Here is a 15,792-nt window from a genome sequence, read left to right as displayed (position 1 = left end):
TATCTCTTCTTTTCATCTCTTATAAATGTTTGTTTAATCTAAAATTAAGTTCTTATTGGTTTAACTTCATTTTTGACTGTTTTGAGTGGATTTACACAATACGGGTCAAAATGACCCGCAACATAATAAATGTAATTTTTTCTCAACATAATACAAGGGTTAAATTAAATTGAAGGTCATAACCATGACGATTAAAATATATACAGTACATGGTACATAACATCTACAAAAATATATCATTCTTAAACCCAAAAGCAGTTTGAACTGCTGGACGTGTTTTGTCACATGTATCAAGAATCAGTGATGTGTGTTATTCATGAGGAGGAGTTTCAGAAACATGGATTGCAGTTTATATATTTATTGGATTATTTTGTTACATAGCTCGTGCTTCCAGGTGCAGATCTGTTATCTGTGTCGTCACCTTCTGACCTCTGTTCCTTAAGTGAAACATATATAATCACTCTTATGCTGTTTTACTCTTTCATTGTTTAAAATACCCCCCCCCTTGATTACAGTAATCATTGAATCAACAGTGTGAGTGAACTTTTGATAATGTTCCTGTATTGTACTGACACATGGCTGTGAATGAAATGTCAGAGAAGCTGATCATTGATGTTTACAGTGTTATCTGATCAACACAGACAATAATAGAATGTCTGTCCAGAATCAGTGTGGTCTGTAATTGTAAATTAAAAAAAGGTCTGACAGATTTAGAGTGTGATTGAAAGTGAATGGTTTATTCACATTATTTGTCTATTAATTAATTAAATGCTTTACTATGACCGTCATGAGCAACATCATGGATATTGGTTGATTATTTGTTGATGAAAGCTTCTAGATCTATGATCAGTCAGTAACTAGTGAGAGCAGCGGAGGAGTTTTGTCTTGAGTGCAGTGAAGTGGCTCTTAAAAGAGCCGTTGTTATCGTGAGTGGAGCAGCAGTAGCAGTTTAAGCTCTCTCTCCGCGGATGCGGCGGGCCAGCTGGATGTCCTTGGGCATGATGGTCACCCTCTTGGCGTGGATGGCGCACAGGTTGGTGTCCTCGAACAGGCCGACCAGGTAAGCCTCGCTGGCCTCCTGCAGAGCCATGACAGCGGAGCTCTGGAAGCGCAGGTCGGTTTTGAAATCCTGAGCGATTTCTCTGACCAGGCGCTGGAAGGGCAGCTTGCGGATCAGCAGCTCCGTGGATTTCTGGTAGCGACGGATCTCTCTCAGAGCCACGGTACCGGGCCTGTAACGGTGAGGCTTCTTCACGCCGCCGGTGGCCGGTGCGCTTTTACGCGCAGCCTTGGTAGCCAGCTGCTTCCTGGGGGCTTTGCCTCCGGTGGATTTACGAGCGGTCTGCTTGGTTCTTGCCATTTTAGATTTTCTTTCTCTGATCGGGAGAAAAAGTGAAGTAAAGCAGCGACACTCTGCTTTTAAACGACGGAGCCAGTCGCGAAATGATGACGCAGTTTCAGATCCCCGGGTCCTGATTGGTGAAAGGCTCCTCCTGGAGCTCAGCTCCGCCCAAAGGAGCGACCCACCGCCTGAGTCCCCTCTGCTTATTGGAGAAAAGTGCAGAACGACCTCCCCTGATCCGCTGGAGGCGTCTTGTCTGGTCCCGCGCGATCCGCCGATATATAAGCGAGGGTTCGAGCTGTTTGTCGCAGTTTCTATTGACGTGTTTCAGGAAACAAATTGAAAATGTCTGGAAGAGGTAAAACAGGCGGAAAGGCCAGAGCGAAGGCAAAGACCCGCTCGTCCCGCGCTGGGCTCCAGTTCCCCGTCGGTCGTGTTCACAGGCTGCTGCGTAAAGGCAACTATGCTCAGCGCGTCGGTGCCGGCGCCCCCGTCTACCTGGCGGCTGTGCTGGAGTACCTGACCGCTGAGATCCTGGAGCTGGCTGGAAACGCCGCCCGCGACAACAAGAAGACCCGTATCATCCCCCGCCACCTGCAGCTGGCCGTCCGCAACGACGAGGAGCTCAACAAACTCCTGGGCGGAGTGACCATCGCTCAGGGCGGCGTGCTGCCCAACATCCAGGCTGTTCTGTTGCCCAAGAAGACCGAGAAGGCCGCCAAGTCCAAGTAAAGCGAAGCTGCTGGAAACTTCCAACACAAAGGCTCTTTTAAGAGCCACACACTCACCTCTGGTAAAGAGCAAGTCTCCTCATGTCCTCCACCAACTTGGAAAATACACAATTACTCAACAAACAGTTTCAAACAGAAGTTATTATATAAACCTCAGGTTGGTGGGTACCCATGGAAAATAAAACACACCTTGGTATTATTGTTTCAGTGCAATGATCCATGAAACTAAAGTTGGTACTTTGACACACATTATTTCAAGGTGGGGGTTAAATGATCATAGTGATTGAGTCCTCTATGGGTAAATAATGCAACATTAATAAATGATACAAAAATTACACAGAATCCATGTCATCAATTTAAAAAAGGCCAGAACATGTTTGTTCAACATGTTACCTAAACATTTTGGGGAAGGATTAAACTCTGACCTTTGTGTGTCAGCTACACAAAGAATGCATGTGTACATGTACTTTTGTGTATGTAAAACATGTTTGTTTGACTTCAACTTAACATTGGCTAACAAGGTATCCATTAAATTAGCATTGTGACACATTGATCAAACATCAACATGAACATGTGACAGTGACACAGAAATAGTTTGTGTACGTGTGCATGTCTGTGTGTGTTTGTAACTGCAGTGAGCAATGACTGTCCATTGAATTAATTAACCCCCTCATCACTGGCTCGTATCACTCCACAACCACCATTTGGACAAAACTGTTTCACAAAGTAACTCACATCAACATGATCAGTTAAAGTTAAATGACTTGTTTTGTAGCTTACACTGACTTCAATAATCATGTTATCATTTCTAAAACATCTATTTGAATTAAGATACTTGTTGAAAGTGAAATGATAAATTAACCTAGCATGACAATCATCACTTTGTTTTCTCTCTGGTTATCTTACCACTCTGTCCATGTGCTTGAATCAAAGATGGAATTAGTAATGTTGACTACACTTCCTTATTTTGTGGTCACATGATGACTTTTTTAATGGTTATCTAGCTACAGGGGCTGGCTCATCTTACTCTGTTCTTCCATACGTGTGTATTTAAATGTGTAGCCTGTTTCCACAGAGACTTGAAGTGTAAAGCGGCTGCGCTCTGCTCCACAACATCCATTCAGAGAAACAAACTGTTGAAGTGCAGCACCTAAACACAACTAACTGCTCTGTCCATGGTCCTGAAACAATGTGTCTAATTTAGTAGTTTAAAATTATATTCTGAAAGTTAGTAGCCTTCGTCAGACGTGGTTTTAACGTGAGCTCCAAGAGTGTGAACACACCTACACAGGGCTGTTGTCAAGGTCGAGAAAACAAGTCAGGATAGGGTTCGAGAGGTTTAGATACAAAGGTAAAGAGATTATGATTAGAAAAAAAACTATTTGTTAAATCTGAAAAAAATAAATTGCTTTTTAGCATGTAATTGCTATGAGTAAGTGAGCACTGGGTGTAAATGACTATATGTGGACACACCCAACTAGAGTCATAGTCAAGATTTGAAAAACAATCTTCAGGTGGGAGTTACTTAGATTTACTTCCACACAAGATCTGTTGATATTTACATGAAACAAATTAACTTAGTGTTTGAATCATTAGATGAGAATAAAACAGGAGCAGCTGACCTACTGGAAAACAAAGCTTCTGACAGGACATGTAGGAGACTTCATCATGGTAGTGGACGGTGTTCTGGTTCACAGATTTGGAGGACAGCGCCATCTCTTGGTTCCCTCGTTTTACTACATCTCATCACAGTGGCACCACTCGGAGAGCATGAACATCATGGACATGGAGACACGCCCACTGCTGTTACGTTGACGATCAACATTCAGCCAATCACAGAGAGGGAACAGCACAGCTACTTTACATGTGTTGTGTTCAAATACAGCCTGTTCACTGACGACTTCATTCATTTGATCGAGTAATATCGTGACGATGCCTGAACCAGCGAAGTCCGCGCCCAAGAAGGGCTCCAAGAAAGCGGTGACGAAGGCCCCCGGTAAGGGCGGAAAGAAGAGGAGAAAGAGCAGGAAGGAGAGCTACGCCATCTACGTGTACAAGGTGCTGAAGCAGGTCCACCCCGACACTGGGATCTCCTCCAAGGCCATGGGCATCATGAACTCCTTCGTGAGCGACATCTTCGAGCGCATCGCCGGTGAGGCCTCTCGTCTGGCTCATTACAACAAGCGCTCCACCATCACCTCCAGGGAGATTCAGACCGCCGTCCGCCTGCTGCTGCCCGGTGAGCTGGCTAAACACGCCGTGTCTGAGGGCACCAAGGCCGTGACCAAGTACACCAGCTCCAAGTAAACCACTCTGGAGACATGACATCAAACCAACGGCTCTTTTAAGAGCCACACACTTTCTCTATGGAGACAAACTGTCCTGACTCCAACAACATGTGCACCAACACTCAAATAGCCACTTTACACTAATACTGGAACTGTGGTGAATTCAATCATGGTTGAGTTTAATACTTATGGTTCATATACAACTGTTTGTGTTGTCCAGTGTCCACAGCTCTGAGTGGTTTAAGTGACAATATGTTACACACATGATAAATGAGGAAATAAACATCAATCATTTCTTAACAAACTGATGTTATAGCACAAGTTGACCACAAGGGAGCTGTGCATGCAAATGATACAGCATTATGACAGGCTATACCGAAAATTAACATTTGACTAAACAAATAGGCACTAACATAGATGACAAGGTGTAGCATATGAGCTGGGGTACACAACTGCACATTCACTCAGCTCAGGACCTCCTGGGCAAAGCTAATAGCATGCTAATTACCACTGGCTCTCGATAAAGGCCTGCATTACCTACAAACTCCTCCTCCTTCCGTCCACCGGAGGCAAAGCCCCCAGGAAGCAGCCACCAAGGCTGCGCGTAAGATGGTTGAAAAGATAACAATAAATCTGCCTGCTGTGTGGTCAAGACCAAACATTATATCCAAGCTTTATTAGTCCATCCCCTCAGGGACAATCATGTTTGATGCTTTCAATTGCATCTCATGGTTTTCATGAGTTAAAGGAACTGGTCCAATGGTCAAATCATGACCAACATTACAACCTCAGCTCACATGATAGAACCAAAGCTGTTTTAGCTCACTGAAGAAGACCCTGAGAAGAGGTTGAAAGCTCAGAAAAACACATGGAGCTTTATATTGAATTGATCCAGAGTTACGCTCCTCTGGGGAAGAAGAGTAAACTTCAATGTGCAAAGTGTTTATTGAGGAATCCAAACCATTCAGATGCAGACAGAGCTACATGCACTGTTGTTCGGGATGACGGTTGAGTTCCATTTAGCTGCTCCAGTTTCATGGTCCTGATGTTGTGCATGCTGGATCACTGTCATGTTTACTGGATCACTTTAACACAATACAGGACTTTATCACCTCCACACAGTCATTGTTATCTTGAGACCCTATGAAGTTTACTGGTCTACTTCCATCAGTCCATTCAAAAGTCTATCCTGAACAGAGAAATCATTCAGTTTGAAGTGAGTGAACATTTAACCACCTCAGTTATCTACTCAGTCAGATGTTGTTCAGTAAAACTGACCAAATCATCGTCCTCTGATAAAATCAATATATTTACAGGTTAATAACAGCAGCTCTGTTGTATATCTGAAAATATAAATTACATTAACATGTAAATGTGTGATCACAGTGAAAGTTACAACAAAAGGTTGTCTTCTTAACCTCACTGCTACACAGCCTCTGACCCTCACTGAGCAGCTCAGGTCACTGTTCACCACAAACACACTGAACCACTGAGCTGAAGTTTCACATCTACACACTGTGGAGGCACTTTGATCAAAGCTCAGCTTTGGGTGGAGAGACTTGTTGTTTCATTGTTGATGGAGGAGTTAACCTGAAAGAAAACACGTCTTTATAAATCTAATTTTAACTTCATGTGGCCGTAGTTTCTCACTGCTCACCTGTTGTCTTCTGGTTCCGATCCAGTATGAGGTTGTCTCAGATTTTAAATGTGGGAATCAATGAATACATGTTCCAATTTAATTTCCACATTTAATTATTTCCACATTTATTTATTATTCATACTTAGTGGTAAAATAGAGGACTTACAGTAGAAGACTGGGACAATAAAGCCAGATCTGATTTGTCAGTCAATCAAACTTTATTTGCAAAGAATTTTTTATACAGTTTAGTGCAGTTTAACCTGGTTTAGTTGACTGATGAACTGAAAATAAGACAAAACAAATAACATAGCTCACAATGAAATGAGATAAAATGAAGCTAAAAAAAGAAACAATTACAAATATGATGAATAAAAAGATGAAAATGTAAATAACACAGGAAGAAAACATTCAATGATAGCTTTAACACACAGATTAAAGTGGATACAAATCACAAGGATGCAGTAACATATCTATTGAGACAAAATGTATTACAATATAAAAGCAGAAAAAGAAAATGATTACACAAATGTAATATAAGAAGAAATAGTCAATAAAAATGATAAAAAAACATATAGTAAACGTTTCACAGTAGCAGTAATACAGTGAATCAGAATACAGTTCACAACAAGGATACCATAAGATAATGTTTATATAAACAAAACTTAATCAGAAGACAAGCTAAACTAATAGATTTTAAACCCACGTTTAAAGATTTTAACATTTAAGGCCACAGTTTAGCATCCCCTGATGGCTGTTTCCACTGTGCCTCTACACACTGACATGGATTTAAAGTGCCACATTCTGGTCATCGTGCACATTGTGGTTTCTAAAAAAAATAGTCTCCACAAAATTAGGCTTTCGGAGATTAACATTTACTGGATGGACATAAACATATAAGTTAATGTATACCATAGATGCATATACATTTTTCTATGTTATCACTTGACAAAATATGTTGTTTTAATTGCACAGAAAAAAATAAAGTGTGTCGAATAAACTGCCAACTCAGTGTATGTTTGTAGTATTGTTTTTATTTTGTTGTTTGCATTATTGTGTTGTTGTATATGTGAAACTGTGCATCTGACAAATCATAAAGAGCTGCACACTTTGTAACTGTGTTTTGTGCAATAAAAATAAAGCTTATTATAATAATAACAATAATAGTAGTCGTAGTAGTAATATTGCTAGCAGTAATTAATTAAGTTTGATGGTAATGATGGGGTCACTGATGACATCACTCAAAATGTGAACATTCTGTTCCTTTATTCCTTTACTCCTTTACTCCTTTACTCCTTTACTCCTTTACTCCTTTATTCCTTTAATGTGAAACCTTCTATCTGAACAGTTATTGGCTGTGGTCAGATAAGACTTGGGAACTTGACAGCCAGTCACAAGTCAAGAGCTTTTGGACCATTTTCATGCAAAATCTTCTGAACAGCAGCAACATCGTCAATGAGCATGGCGGAATAATCAGGAACATTTCAAGTACTCCACATCGGTACCACCAGCTACAAAATACTGGGCCTAAGTGGAGAAGGAGGTTTTGGCCGAGTCGCCAGATGTGTCGACATGTGGACCGAAGAGCTGGTGGCTATAAAAATGCACAAACTGGATGACGACCAGTTCAATCAAAGAGAATTTGCGATGTTGGAAAAGGTCAGCGCTCTCAACCCTGACCAGCACAACATTGTGAAATTAATTGAGAAGTTCCATTTCCATGGAATGTCTTGTCTTGCTTTCGAAATTCTGGACAGGAGCCTCTTTGACCTGATGTCAGAGAATGATATGATGCCACGGAGTCTCTGTGAAATCCGCCTTGTGACCCAGCAGGTATTGTTGGCGTTGAAAGCACTGAAGAACATTGGCATCATTCACACCGACTTGAAACCGGACAACATAATGCTGGTCAATCAAAGGGATCAGCCGTTTAGGATCAAGCTCATTGACTTTGGACTGGCTCGTCTATTAAGCCGTTTGAGGACTGGAATGAACATACAGAATATTTCATACAGGGCTCCAGAAGTGGTCTTGGGCCTCCCCTTGTCAGAGTCGGTGGACATGTGGGGATTAGGCTGTATCGTGGCATATTTGTACTTTGGCATTGACTTCTTCCCTGACACGTCTGAATACGACTGGATGAAAGCTCTGCTGCACTGGCTGGGCCAGCCAAATGATGAGCTGATAAGTGCAGGAAAACACAGCTGGAGGTATTTCACCTTAGATCAGGGCGCAGGCTGGAGACTAAGTACGCCAGACGAGCATGAGGATGTAACTGGTGTCAGGCCACTTGATATCCAACTACCTTCTGACTTGTTGAGTTCGGAGGATGCAGTGATGCGATGGCCAGAAAAACCAGATGATCATGAGTACGAAGAAAGGATGGCATTTTTGGACTTCATCAAGTGTTGTCTGAATGTGAACGCTGGGCAGAGAATGACTCCCAGCAAAGCCCTCAACCATCGTTTCATAACAATGGCTTATCTGGAGGAAGAAAAAGAAATCAACTCCAACACAGGCACAGCCTTTCATGTCATGCATGTGCCATCTCCGTGTTGTGGAGATGAACCAATCAATCTTTCAGATGGAGAAAACCGCCCAGATGAAGATTCCAACACTGAAAATGTAGTGTCCATCTCTTCAGACACAAACACCAGCAGAAAACATGAACTGAGGGAAAGTTACAGTGAAGAACAAGATGATGAAGAGGCGGCAACCTCTGACTGTTACTACGATGCAGATGTGGAGGTCTCCAGAGAGGAAGTTGACGACATTGAAGCTGAGAATTCAAAGCCAAGTGTTTACATGTGTGTACATGTTGATGATGATTTCTCTGTTTCTTCAAACAATGATGCTACAGCCACCACCAGACCTGTTGATGGTGAGGATCACAAGACTGCCAGTGATAGAGCTTGCAGGAAGAAACCATTTCATTCCATCTCCAAATTTTTCAGGAGAATGCAGAAGGGAGTTGTTTCTATCTTTAAACCTCTGAAGAATAACCTGCAGAGAAAAGGACAGATTCTTGTAAAACATCTTAAATTCAATCGGAAAACTGACAAGAAACCCAATGTGGTTTTCCAATTTCAATTTTTTTTTCTTTGAATATTTGTGGTTTTAAGTGCGTTGGATTATACAGATAATAAAGTTGTGTCATACAAGTTGAACTGAAACCGTTTCATGTTTTTCCACTGGATAAAGAAATCACTTTAGTTTCTTCCTTTAATTCATCAGCCATCATGTGTATCTAGAATCAGTTGGTAAAAAACAATCAAAGAATGGAGCTCAGCCAGAGACTAATACTCATTTTCTTAAGATAAAACTTTTTATGCAGCTTCACCTGAAGTGAACTTCAACAATCTGTCAGAGTGACCTCTACACACAGGGACACAATCGAGCCAGTTTATAATTCAAAGGTGCAAATGTTGCACACGCGGAGACAAAAAACACTGGTGGGGTTTGTGCCCTTCGAACCCGTCACCTCTTATATTACTCATGACTGCTACATCTGAAGGCATCAGAAATAGATCGACTGACGGCTCAGTGCACGAGGGAACTGACACAGTCTGAAGTCAGCTCATATCTCCACCAACATTCAATCAATTAATCTGCATCAAATCACATGCACACAAATATCAGTCCTATAAAGACGTTGGATTGGAAAAGCTCACTTTTCTGTGTGATGACCAGCAGAGGACGACTCCACCGGTAGTTCCTGTAGAAGTCTATGAGAAAATGATTCTCACTTGATTTATAACGTCAGTAAACATAAGGAGTTTATGAGTTTATAGGGAGTTATATCTAGTTTCATGTCTTCTTAAATACTATATGATGTTCATTGTATAAAATTACAGTCAATGTAGAGTCAACTATATGGTGGCCATATGGTGAGCTCAACGTGCTACAATTAAGAAAACACATGCAAATAGAAAAAAACACAATTCATCCATTTGACGACAAATATGCTTCAAAAGGTCACAACACAAGCAAATACAGAAACTCTTAATTTGCAAGTTTTTTCAATTTGCATGTGTTTTCTCGATTTGCAGCACGTTGAGCTCTCAGCCGCCATAATACACCATAAAGCACTGTATGCCCTGGGGCATGGATACCACAGTATGATTGACAGCTAATAATGTCCAATGGGTGCAGGTGAAACCCACAACCCCAATAATTCCTTTTATGCAAAGCAAGTGCTTTATTGTAGTTTTACTGCCTATTCATCATGACATCCTGTCCTGGCTTTGATCTTGACCCTATATATGTAGACGGGAAGAAGCGTCTGCATCATTCAGCAAAGAAGTTCAGCAGCAGAGTTTCTAGATCAATTCATAGCGACTTTTGAGAGCATAGCATTTACAAAGTTTTTTGGCATATTTTCTGAAGTACCAAAATAAAATAGACAGTAAACCATGTCAGCAAGTACAAAATTAGTTCGTGAGCCACGTCCCTCTGAGCATATCCAGAGGAAAGTCATCTCCTGGAAAGTGCGAGCAGACATGCAGCTGAACAAGGACGAGTACACCTGGAAGTCTTCAGTGCTGACATGTGTTCAAAGCTGCGCAGTCGCAGAGCCAAAGAATGATCCAGAGCAGGTCAAGACCCAAAAGGTGTTCAAACTGTTCCGCAGCATCCTCAACAAACTGACCCCTGAAAAGTTAGAAAAGCTGGTGAAACAGGTGACTGAACTCGACATCAACACCGAGGAGAGGTTGAGAGGAGTCATAGAGCTCACCTTCGAAAAGGCCATCTCCGAGCTAAGCTATTCAGGGGTCTATGCCAGAATGTGCCACGGCCTCATGGGGGTAAGTATGGCCTTTTGAAATCTTTGAAATTAAGCCTGTGAATGTTTGTGTGTTGATATTTTAGCTTAGATAGTGACAAAAAGCCTTCAAGCATTTAAGTGTGAGGAATTGGTTCAGAGAAGAGCACAATATGTTTCTGTGATCTACTAATAAGGACACAATCACTTTAATAAGAATGATATGATAACCATGTCTGGTATATGTAACAGAAATGTGCTCTTGCATTGGTGTTTACCATTAAAGTCCTAGTTTACACATACCTCTACCAGACTGATGACATTAATTTAGTGCCATAGTTCTGGGCCAATGGTCAACGTAATGGGATCGAGGAACTGAGAAGCCATTGGCACTACATAACACGACCTCACGTCCTCTCCTGCTCTTGGTAAATTTCTGTTTTCTCTCTTTGCAGCTCACAGTCCAAACCCCAGATGGACTGGAACTCAATTTCAACAAGCTTCTGCTCAAACGTTGTCAAAAGGCGTTTGAGAACAAAGATGACAATGAAATCCTGAAGAAGAAACAGGAGGAGCTGGAGGCTGCTTCAGGGGTACAGTAACATATTAAGAAATACCAGTTGGGTTTTTCATTTATGCACAAAGAAAGTCATGGCGATTGAACTTGAGTGAGTGATGGAGGGGATCCAAAGGCAACCACATACTGTGAAGAAAGCATTAGTCAAAGATGCTACATAATCGTATCTATATTTGGAACCGTCATGTTAAACATCTGGGTTTTAGAGATATAAAGTTAACTATCCCTCTGCTAAAGTGTCTTTTTCTTGATCCATGATATTTTCAACATCTTTCCCTGACAGGACCGGGAGAAGAAGAAGCTCACTGAAGAGTTAGAGGAGATTAAATACAAGGCCAAAAGGGAGTCCGTGGGTACCATGAAGTTCATCGGTGAGCTGTTCAAACTTAAAATGCTCATAGATGCCGTCATGTTCGACTGCATTGGCAAGCTGCTCAAGGACAATGATGAGGTGTCCCTGGAGTGCCTGTGCACACTGGTGTCCACCATTGGCAAGGACCTAGACCTTGGGAAGAGCAAGGTACAACACTCACGGTTACATATAGACGAAGTGTGTGGTAGAGAGGAAATTAAGTTCATAAGCATATTCATTACATGCATAATAGTTCTAATGAATGTGTAGCTGGATTAAGTTTTAATTAGTGCTTGTCTTCAGACTCGTTTGGACGGGTATTTTAGTCGGATGAAGCAGATCGTAGCGGAGCAGACCAGCAACAGGATCCGCTTCAGGTTGCAGGATGTGCTTGATCTTCGATTTGTAAGTTACATAAGCAACACAAACCACAGCTTTAAACAAGGATATGCACTGGCAATCATGAGACAACTAAAAAAGTGCTTATTAACAGAACGAATCAGATCACACTAATTGATGCAAGTCCATCAGTCCTGAGACCTGCTTTCAAAATTGTTATGCAAAGAAAAAAAAAATGTCAGAACATATTCACTGATCCACTGTGTTGACCACTGACAAAATCTGACAAATAATGTTTTAGTTCAGCTGAATCAACAGAGCATTGCACCATATTACTTGGAAATATGATTCTGTCATATTGTGCTGATCATCAAACACTATCCTGTTTACTGAAGTATCAGAGGGTTTAATCATTTCTTACTTTATTTGTCCTATCTTGTTCTCATTTATGCCTTTTGTGTTCATGACTGTAGGTCTTATGTTGAAGAAGTTATCAGTCCCTTATTAATTCACATATTATCTTCATTTCACATAACTTATTTGCTTATTTTGGCTCTTATAAGAAAGTATATATTTTCCAACGTCTAAAATTCTTTGTTTGGGTCGATCTTGTCAAAAGTGGAACTGTTAGTAAAATATTTATTATTAATCATCTGTGTTCTGCACTCTCCATCTCTTTCCATTCCAACCATTACAGAACAAGTGGGTGCCCCGGCACAAGGAGCAGGGCCCCAAGACCATTAACCAGATCTACAAAGAGGCTAAACTGGAGGGCCGGCGGTTCAACCAGCAGCCCAACCGACGGGACAACCGACGGTTAAACCAGCAGCCACCCTCCAAACCCCACCAACCTTTCCCACCACCCTCCAAACCCCACCAACCTTCCCCACCACCCTCCAAACCCCAAAAACCCTCCCCATCACCCGCCACCCCAACCAAGCCCAGCTTGACGGAGGAACAGCTTGAAAAGAAGTTCAGCGCCATCATCGAGGAGTACGTGAACATCAATGACATGAAGGTACACTGATGAGCAGTTGTTAGAAGAATGAAATGAGACCATTAGCACCACTGTTTGTGACAGTTCCTTACCTCAGTTAATTTCCTGTGGCTGCTTCACAATAAAAGTCCCTGTGTAGTTTGCTGGGTGAACAGTTTTAATGTGAAGCGGTAGCAGCACTTTGACTTCTATCAGTAATAGTTCCATTTATGACGTTACACTGAAGTTTCTGCAAACATCATCATTTATCTCTGTCTGTGTGATGTCCATCACTGTCCCAACAGGAGGCGCTGCAGTGTGTGCAAGAGTTGAAGAGCACTCAGCTGCTATTCATGTTTGTGAGAAAAGGGCTGGAGTACACGCTGGACAGCAACGCCACCACCAGGAAGCGCATGGGCCTGCTGCTGCACCGGCTCATAGAGAGCGGCATCCTCCCACCTGAGCAGTACTGTAAAGGGTCAGTGCTGAGTTCCAGAGAGGTTCCACAAAAACAAAACAAGCCAAATGCTAATTCAGTTGGAAACTCTTCTTTTTGTCATCTTATGAAAAACCTTCAACTAGCTTCTCTTTTTTTTTTCTTCAAATAAATATTGAAATGTGTGCTCTCTGTTTGTTCAGGCTTCAGGGAATCATGGAGGAAACTGAGGACCTGGCAAGAGCCATCCCCAAAATCGGGCTGTACCTGTCAGAGCTGCTCACTCCCATGCTCCTTCAAGGTGGGATCCCCATGGGAGTGCTTTTCACGTAAGTAGCCAAAACAGAGAAGGAATGTTTTTTATTTATTTATCAATCACTGTTAATTTGTTCCTTGGTTTTGTCTCCAGGGAGATTTCAAAGCCTCTGATCCCTCTGGGAACAGGAGTCCTGCTGGTTCACATCCTCAATGCACTGTGCAAAACAATGGTGAGAACTGTCTCCATTTACGTCCCTTGTCTAGATTCTATGTAATATAATGATCAGTGGATGTGTTGATGAATCAATCAGTAATGTGTATCTTCTCATCAGAGCCGTGAGCAGGCAGGCATAATGTGGAAGGATGCTGGCCTCCGGTGGAAAGACTTCCTGCCCGAGGATGAAGACGTCCACAAGTTTGTGACGGAAAAGGTGAGAGGTCGCTCTCTAGCTTCATCACCAACTGAAAGATGGTCTGAAATTTCAACTATACTTTTGAGATTTTGACAGGTTTAGAAACTAGTACGAGTGAAAGTGGAATATTGGAGGAAACGTCAGTTCCTTGGAAACAACAATAGAGAAGAAACTGAAGATGGGTCATGATTTAAAATCTGTGCCATTTTCTTTATGGACAACTCAAAGTTGACAGTTTTGTTTTATATGGTGAATTACAAGTGGGGGGAGTGGAGGTACCAGGAGGTGCAAGACATGCTGAACACTATGCCTCTGTCTATAGAATGTGGAGTTCACTCTGGGCGAGGAATCGAAGGAGAGTCAGGAGAAGAAGGAGCTGAGCTCTGCTGAGCAGAAAAAGCAGCTGGACACACTGATCCAGGACAAGGCAGACAACCACACCATCTCTGACTGGATTGAGGTTTGTTCCTCCAGTTCAAATTCAATCTACAATCTGTTGTTGTTCTGGCTGAATGTTTCCTCTGCATGAGAGGACTGCAGCTGTTTTCCACTTGTGCTTTAATAAACATGTTTGTGTGTAGAACAACCTCGATGAGCAGCAGACCTCCTCCAACACGTTCATCAGAACTCTGACAACCTGCATCTGCCAGTCAACAATCATCTGTAAGTCAAGTTCTTCACATTCCCTATGAGAGAATATTGATAACAGACTAAATGTGATGAGGTGATGGTCCTGACAGTGTTTAATGAAGCTTTCCTTACTTTTACCTCAGCTGGTGAAAACTGCTACATTGTGGACCACGATCTGATCAGACAGCGAGCCGCACTGCTGCAGAAATACCTGCAGGATGAGAAGAAGCAGCTGCAGGCTCTCTCCGCCCTGCAGGCCCTGATGGTTCAGATGGATCACCCTAGCCGTGAGTCTCATTACTCATATTTATACTTCACTTTCAGACGCCCTGAATCTGTTTCCGTGCAAAATGTCTGTGATTTAGTTTACTACAGAAATTACACTAACACAGTTCAGATGTCTCTTCTCGTTCAGCTTTGAAATGATTCTAATTGTTTGACATATCTTGTCTCCCTCCCTCCATCAGAGCTGCTGCGGATGTTCTTTGACTGTCTTTACGATTTTGACGTGATCACAGTCAGGACGTACTACAAGTGGGAGTTAAACAAGGACCCCACCAAGCCGCAGGGCAAAGACGTGGCCCTCCAGTCTGTTACTGGCTTCTTCGCATGGCTCCATGAGGTGAACTAAGGCTGCCAACCATCGAAACTGACATCAAATTCACCTTTCCATCTGTTCTCTTTTTTCCTGTGAACTGTCAGCTGTGGGTTCACTATCACTGATAAACTGGGTACAGTTGTATGATTTGTTTTCATGATGATTGGGATATGAGAACAAAAGATAATGAACACATGCAGCAGGGCCTGAGTTAGTGTTTGCCTCTGATCCAGTTTCCTTTATCAGTCTGAAAACCTGAAACACAATGTTTGCATTTTGCTTTAGTTAAAATAAATATCGGCTAAATTCACTCATGAAAGCATGTGGCCTTTCAAATCCTTTCAATAATGGTGAAGCAATAGGAACTTTGCTTTATGAGAATAAAAGTGAAACTAAAACGACCACTTAAACATTTTGGTGTTTACGCTGAGTAAACTGTGTGTGATGCTGTTGT

The 15,792-nt window shown here is 42.0% G+C and overlaps 4 protein-coding genes and 1 non-coding gene across 5 annotated transcripts; 4 read left to right on the top strand and 1 right to left on the bottom strand.

Moving 5' to 3' along the window:
• Positions 1-160: 160 nt before the first annotated feature.
• On the bottom strand, positions 161-1,624 carry LOC138412413 (histone H3). Its single transcript, XM_069536240.1, has one exon. The coding sequence runs from the start codon at positions 1,358-1,360 to the stop codon at positions 950-952; it is 411 nt and encodes a 136-aa protein (XP_069392341.1). The 5' UTR covers positions 1,361-1,624; the 3' UTR covers positions 161-949.
• Positions 1,625-1,687: 63 nt separating this feature from the next.
• Positions 1,688-2,125, top strand: LOC138412401 (histone H2A). Its single transcript, XM_069536200.1, has one exon. The coding sequence runs from the start codon at positions 1,688-1,690 to the stop codon at positions 2,072-2,074; it is 387 nt and encodes a 128-aa protein (XP_069392301.1). The 3' UTR covers positions 2,075-2,125.
• Positions 2,126-3,983: 1,858 nt separating this feature from the next.
• LOC138412339 (histone H2B) lies at positions 3,984-4,431 on the top strand. The gene has a single exon (XM_069536037.1). The coding sequence runs from the start codon at positions 4,006-4,008 to the stop codon at positions 4,378-4,380; it is 375 nt and encodes a 124-aa protein (XP_069392138.1). The 5' UTR covers positions 3,984-4,005; the 3' UTR covers positions 4,381-4,431.
• Positions 4,432-10,269: 5,838 nt separating this feature from the next.
• On the top strand, positions 10,270-15,657 carry LOC109623857 (eukaryotic translation initiation factor 4 gamma 1-like). Its single transcript, XM_069536080.1, has 13 exons — positions 10,270-10,802; positions 11,215-11,352; positions 11,620-11,856; positions 11,992-12,093; positions 12,725-13,045; positions 13,309-13,481; positions 13,643-13,768; positions 13,849-13,927; positions 14,030-14,128; positions 14,433-14,570; positions 14,692-14,773; positions 14,884-15,027; positions 15,208-15,657. The coding sequence occupies exons 1-13, from the start codon at positions 10,410-10,412 to the stop codon at positions 15,369-15,371; spliced, it is 2,196 nt and encodes a 731-aa protein (XP_069392181.1). The 5' UTR covers positions 10,270-10,409; the 3' UTR covers positions 15,372-15,657.
• Positions 11,065-11,142, top strand: LOC138413005 (small nucleolar RNA SNORD66). The gene has a single exon (XR_011245341.1). It is a non-coding gene; the product is annotated as a small nucleolar RNA SNORD66 (small nucleolar RNA).
• Positions 15,658-15,792: the final 135 nt, after the last annotated feature.

The sequence above is a fragment of the Paralichthys olivaceus genome, chromosome 12, assembly GCF_024713975.1.
Source record: "Paralichthys olivaceus isolate ysfri-2021 chromosome 12, ASM2471397v2, whole genome shotgun sequence".
Classification (NCBI taxonomy): domain Eukaryota; kingdom Metazoa; phylum Chordata; class Actinopteri; order Pleuronectiformes; family Paralichthyidae; genus Paralichthys; species Paralichthys olivaceus.
Note: the sequence above shows the minus strand (reverse complement) of the source record. Positions and strands in the feature narration are given on the sequence as shown.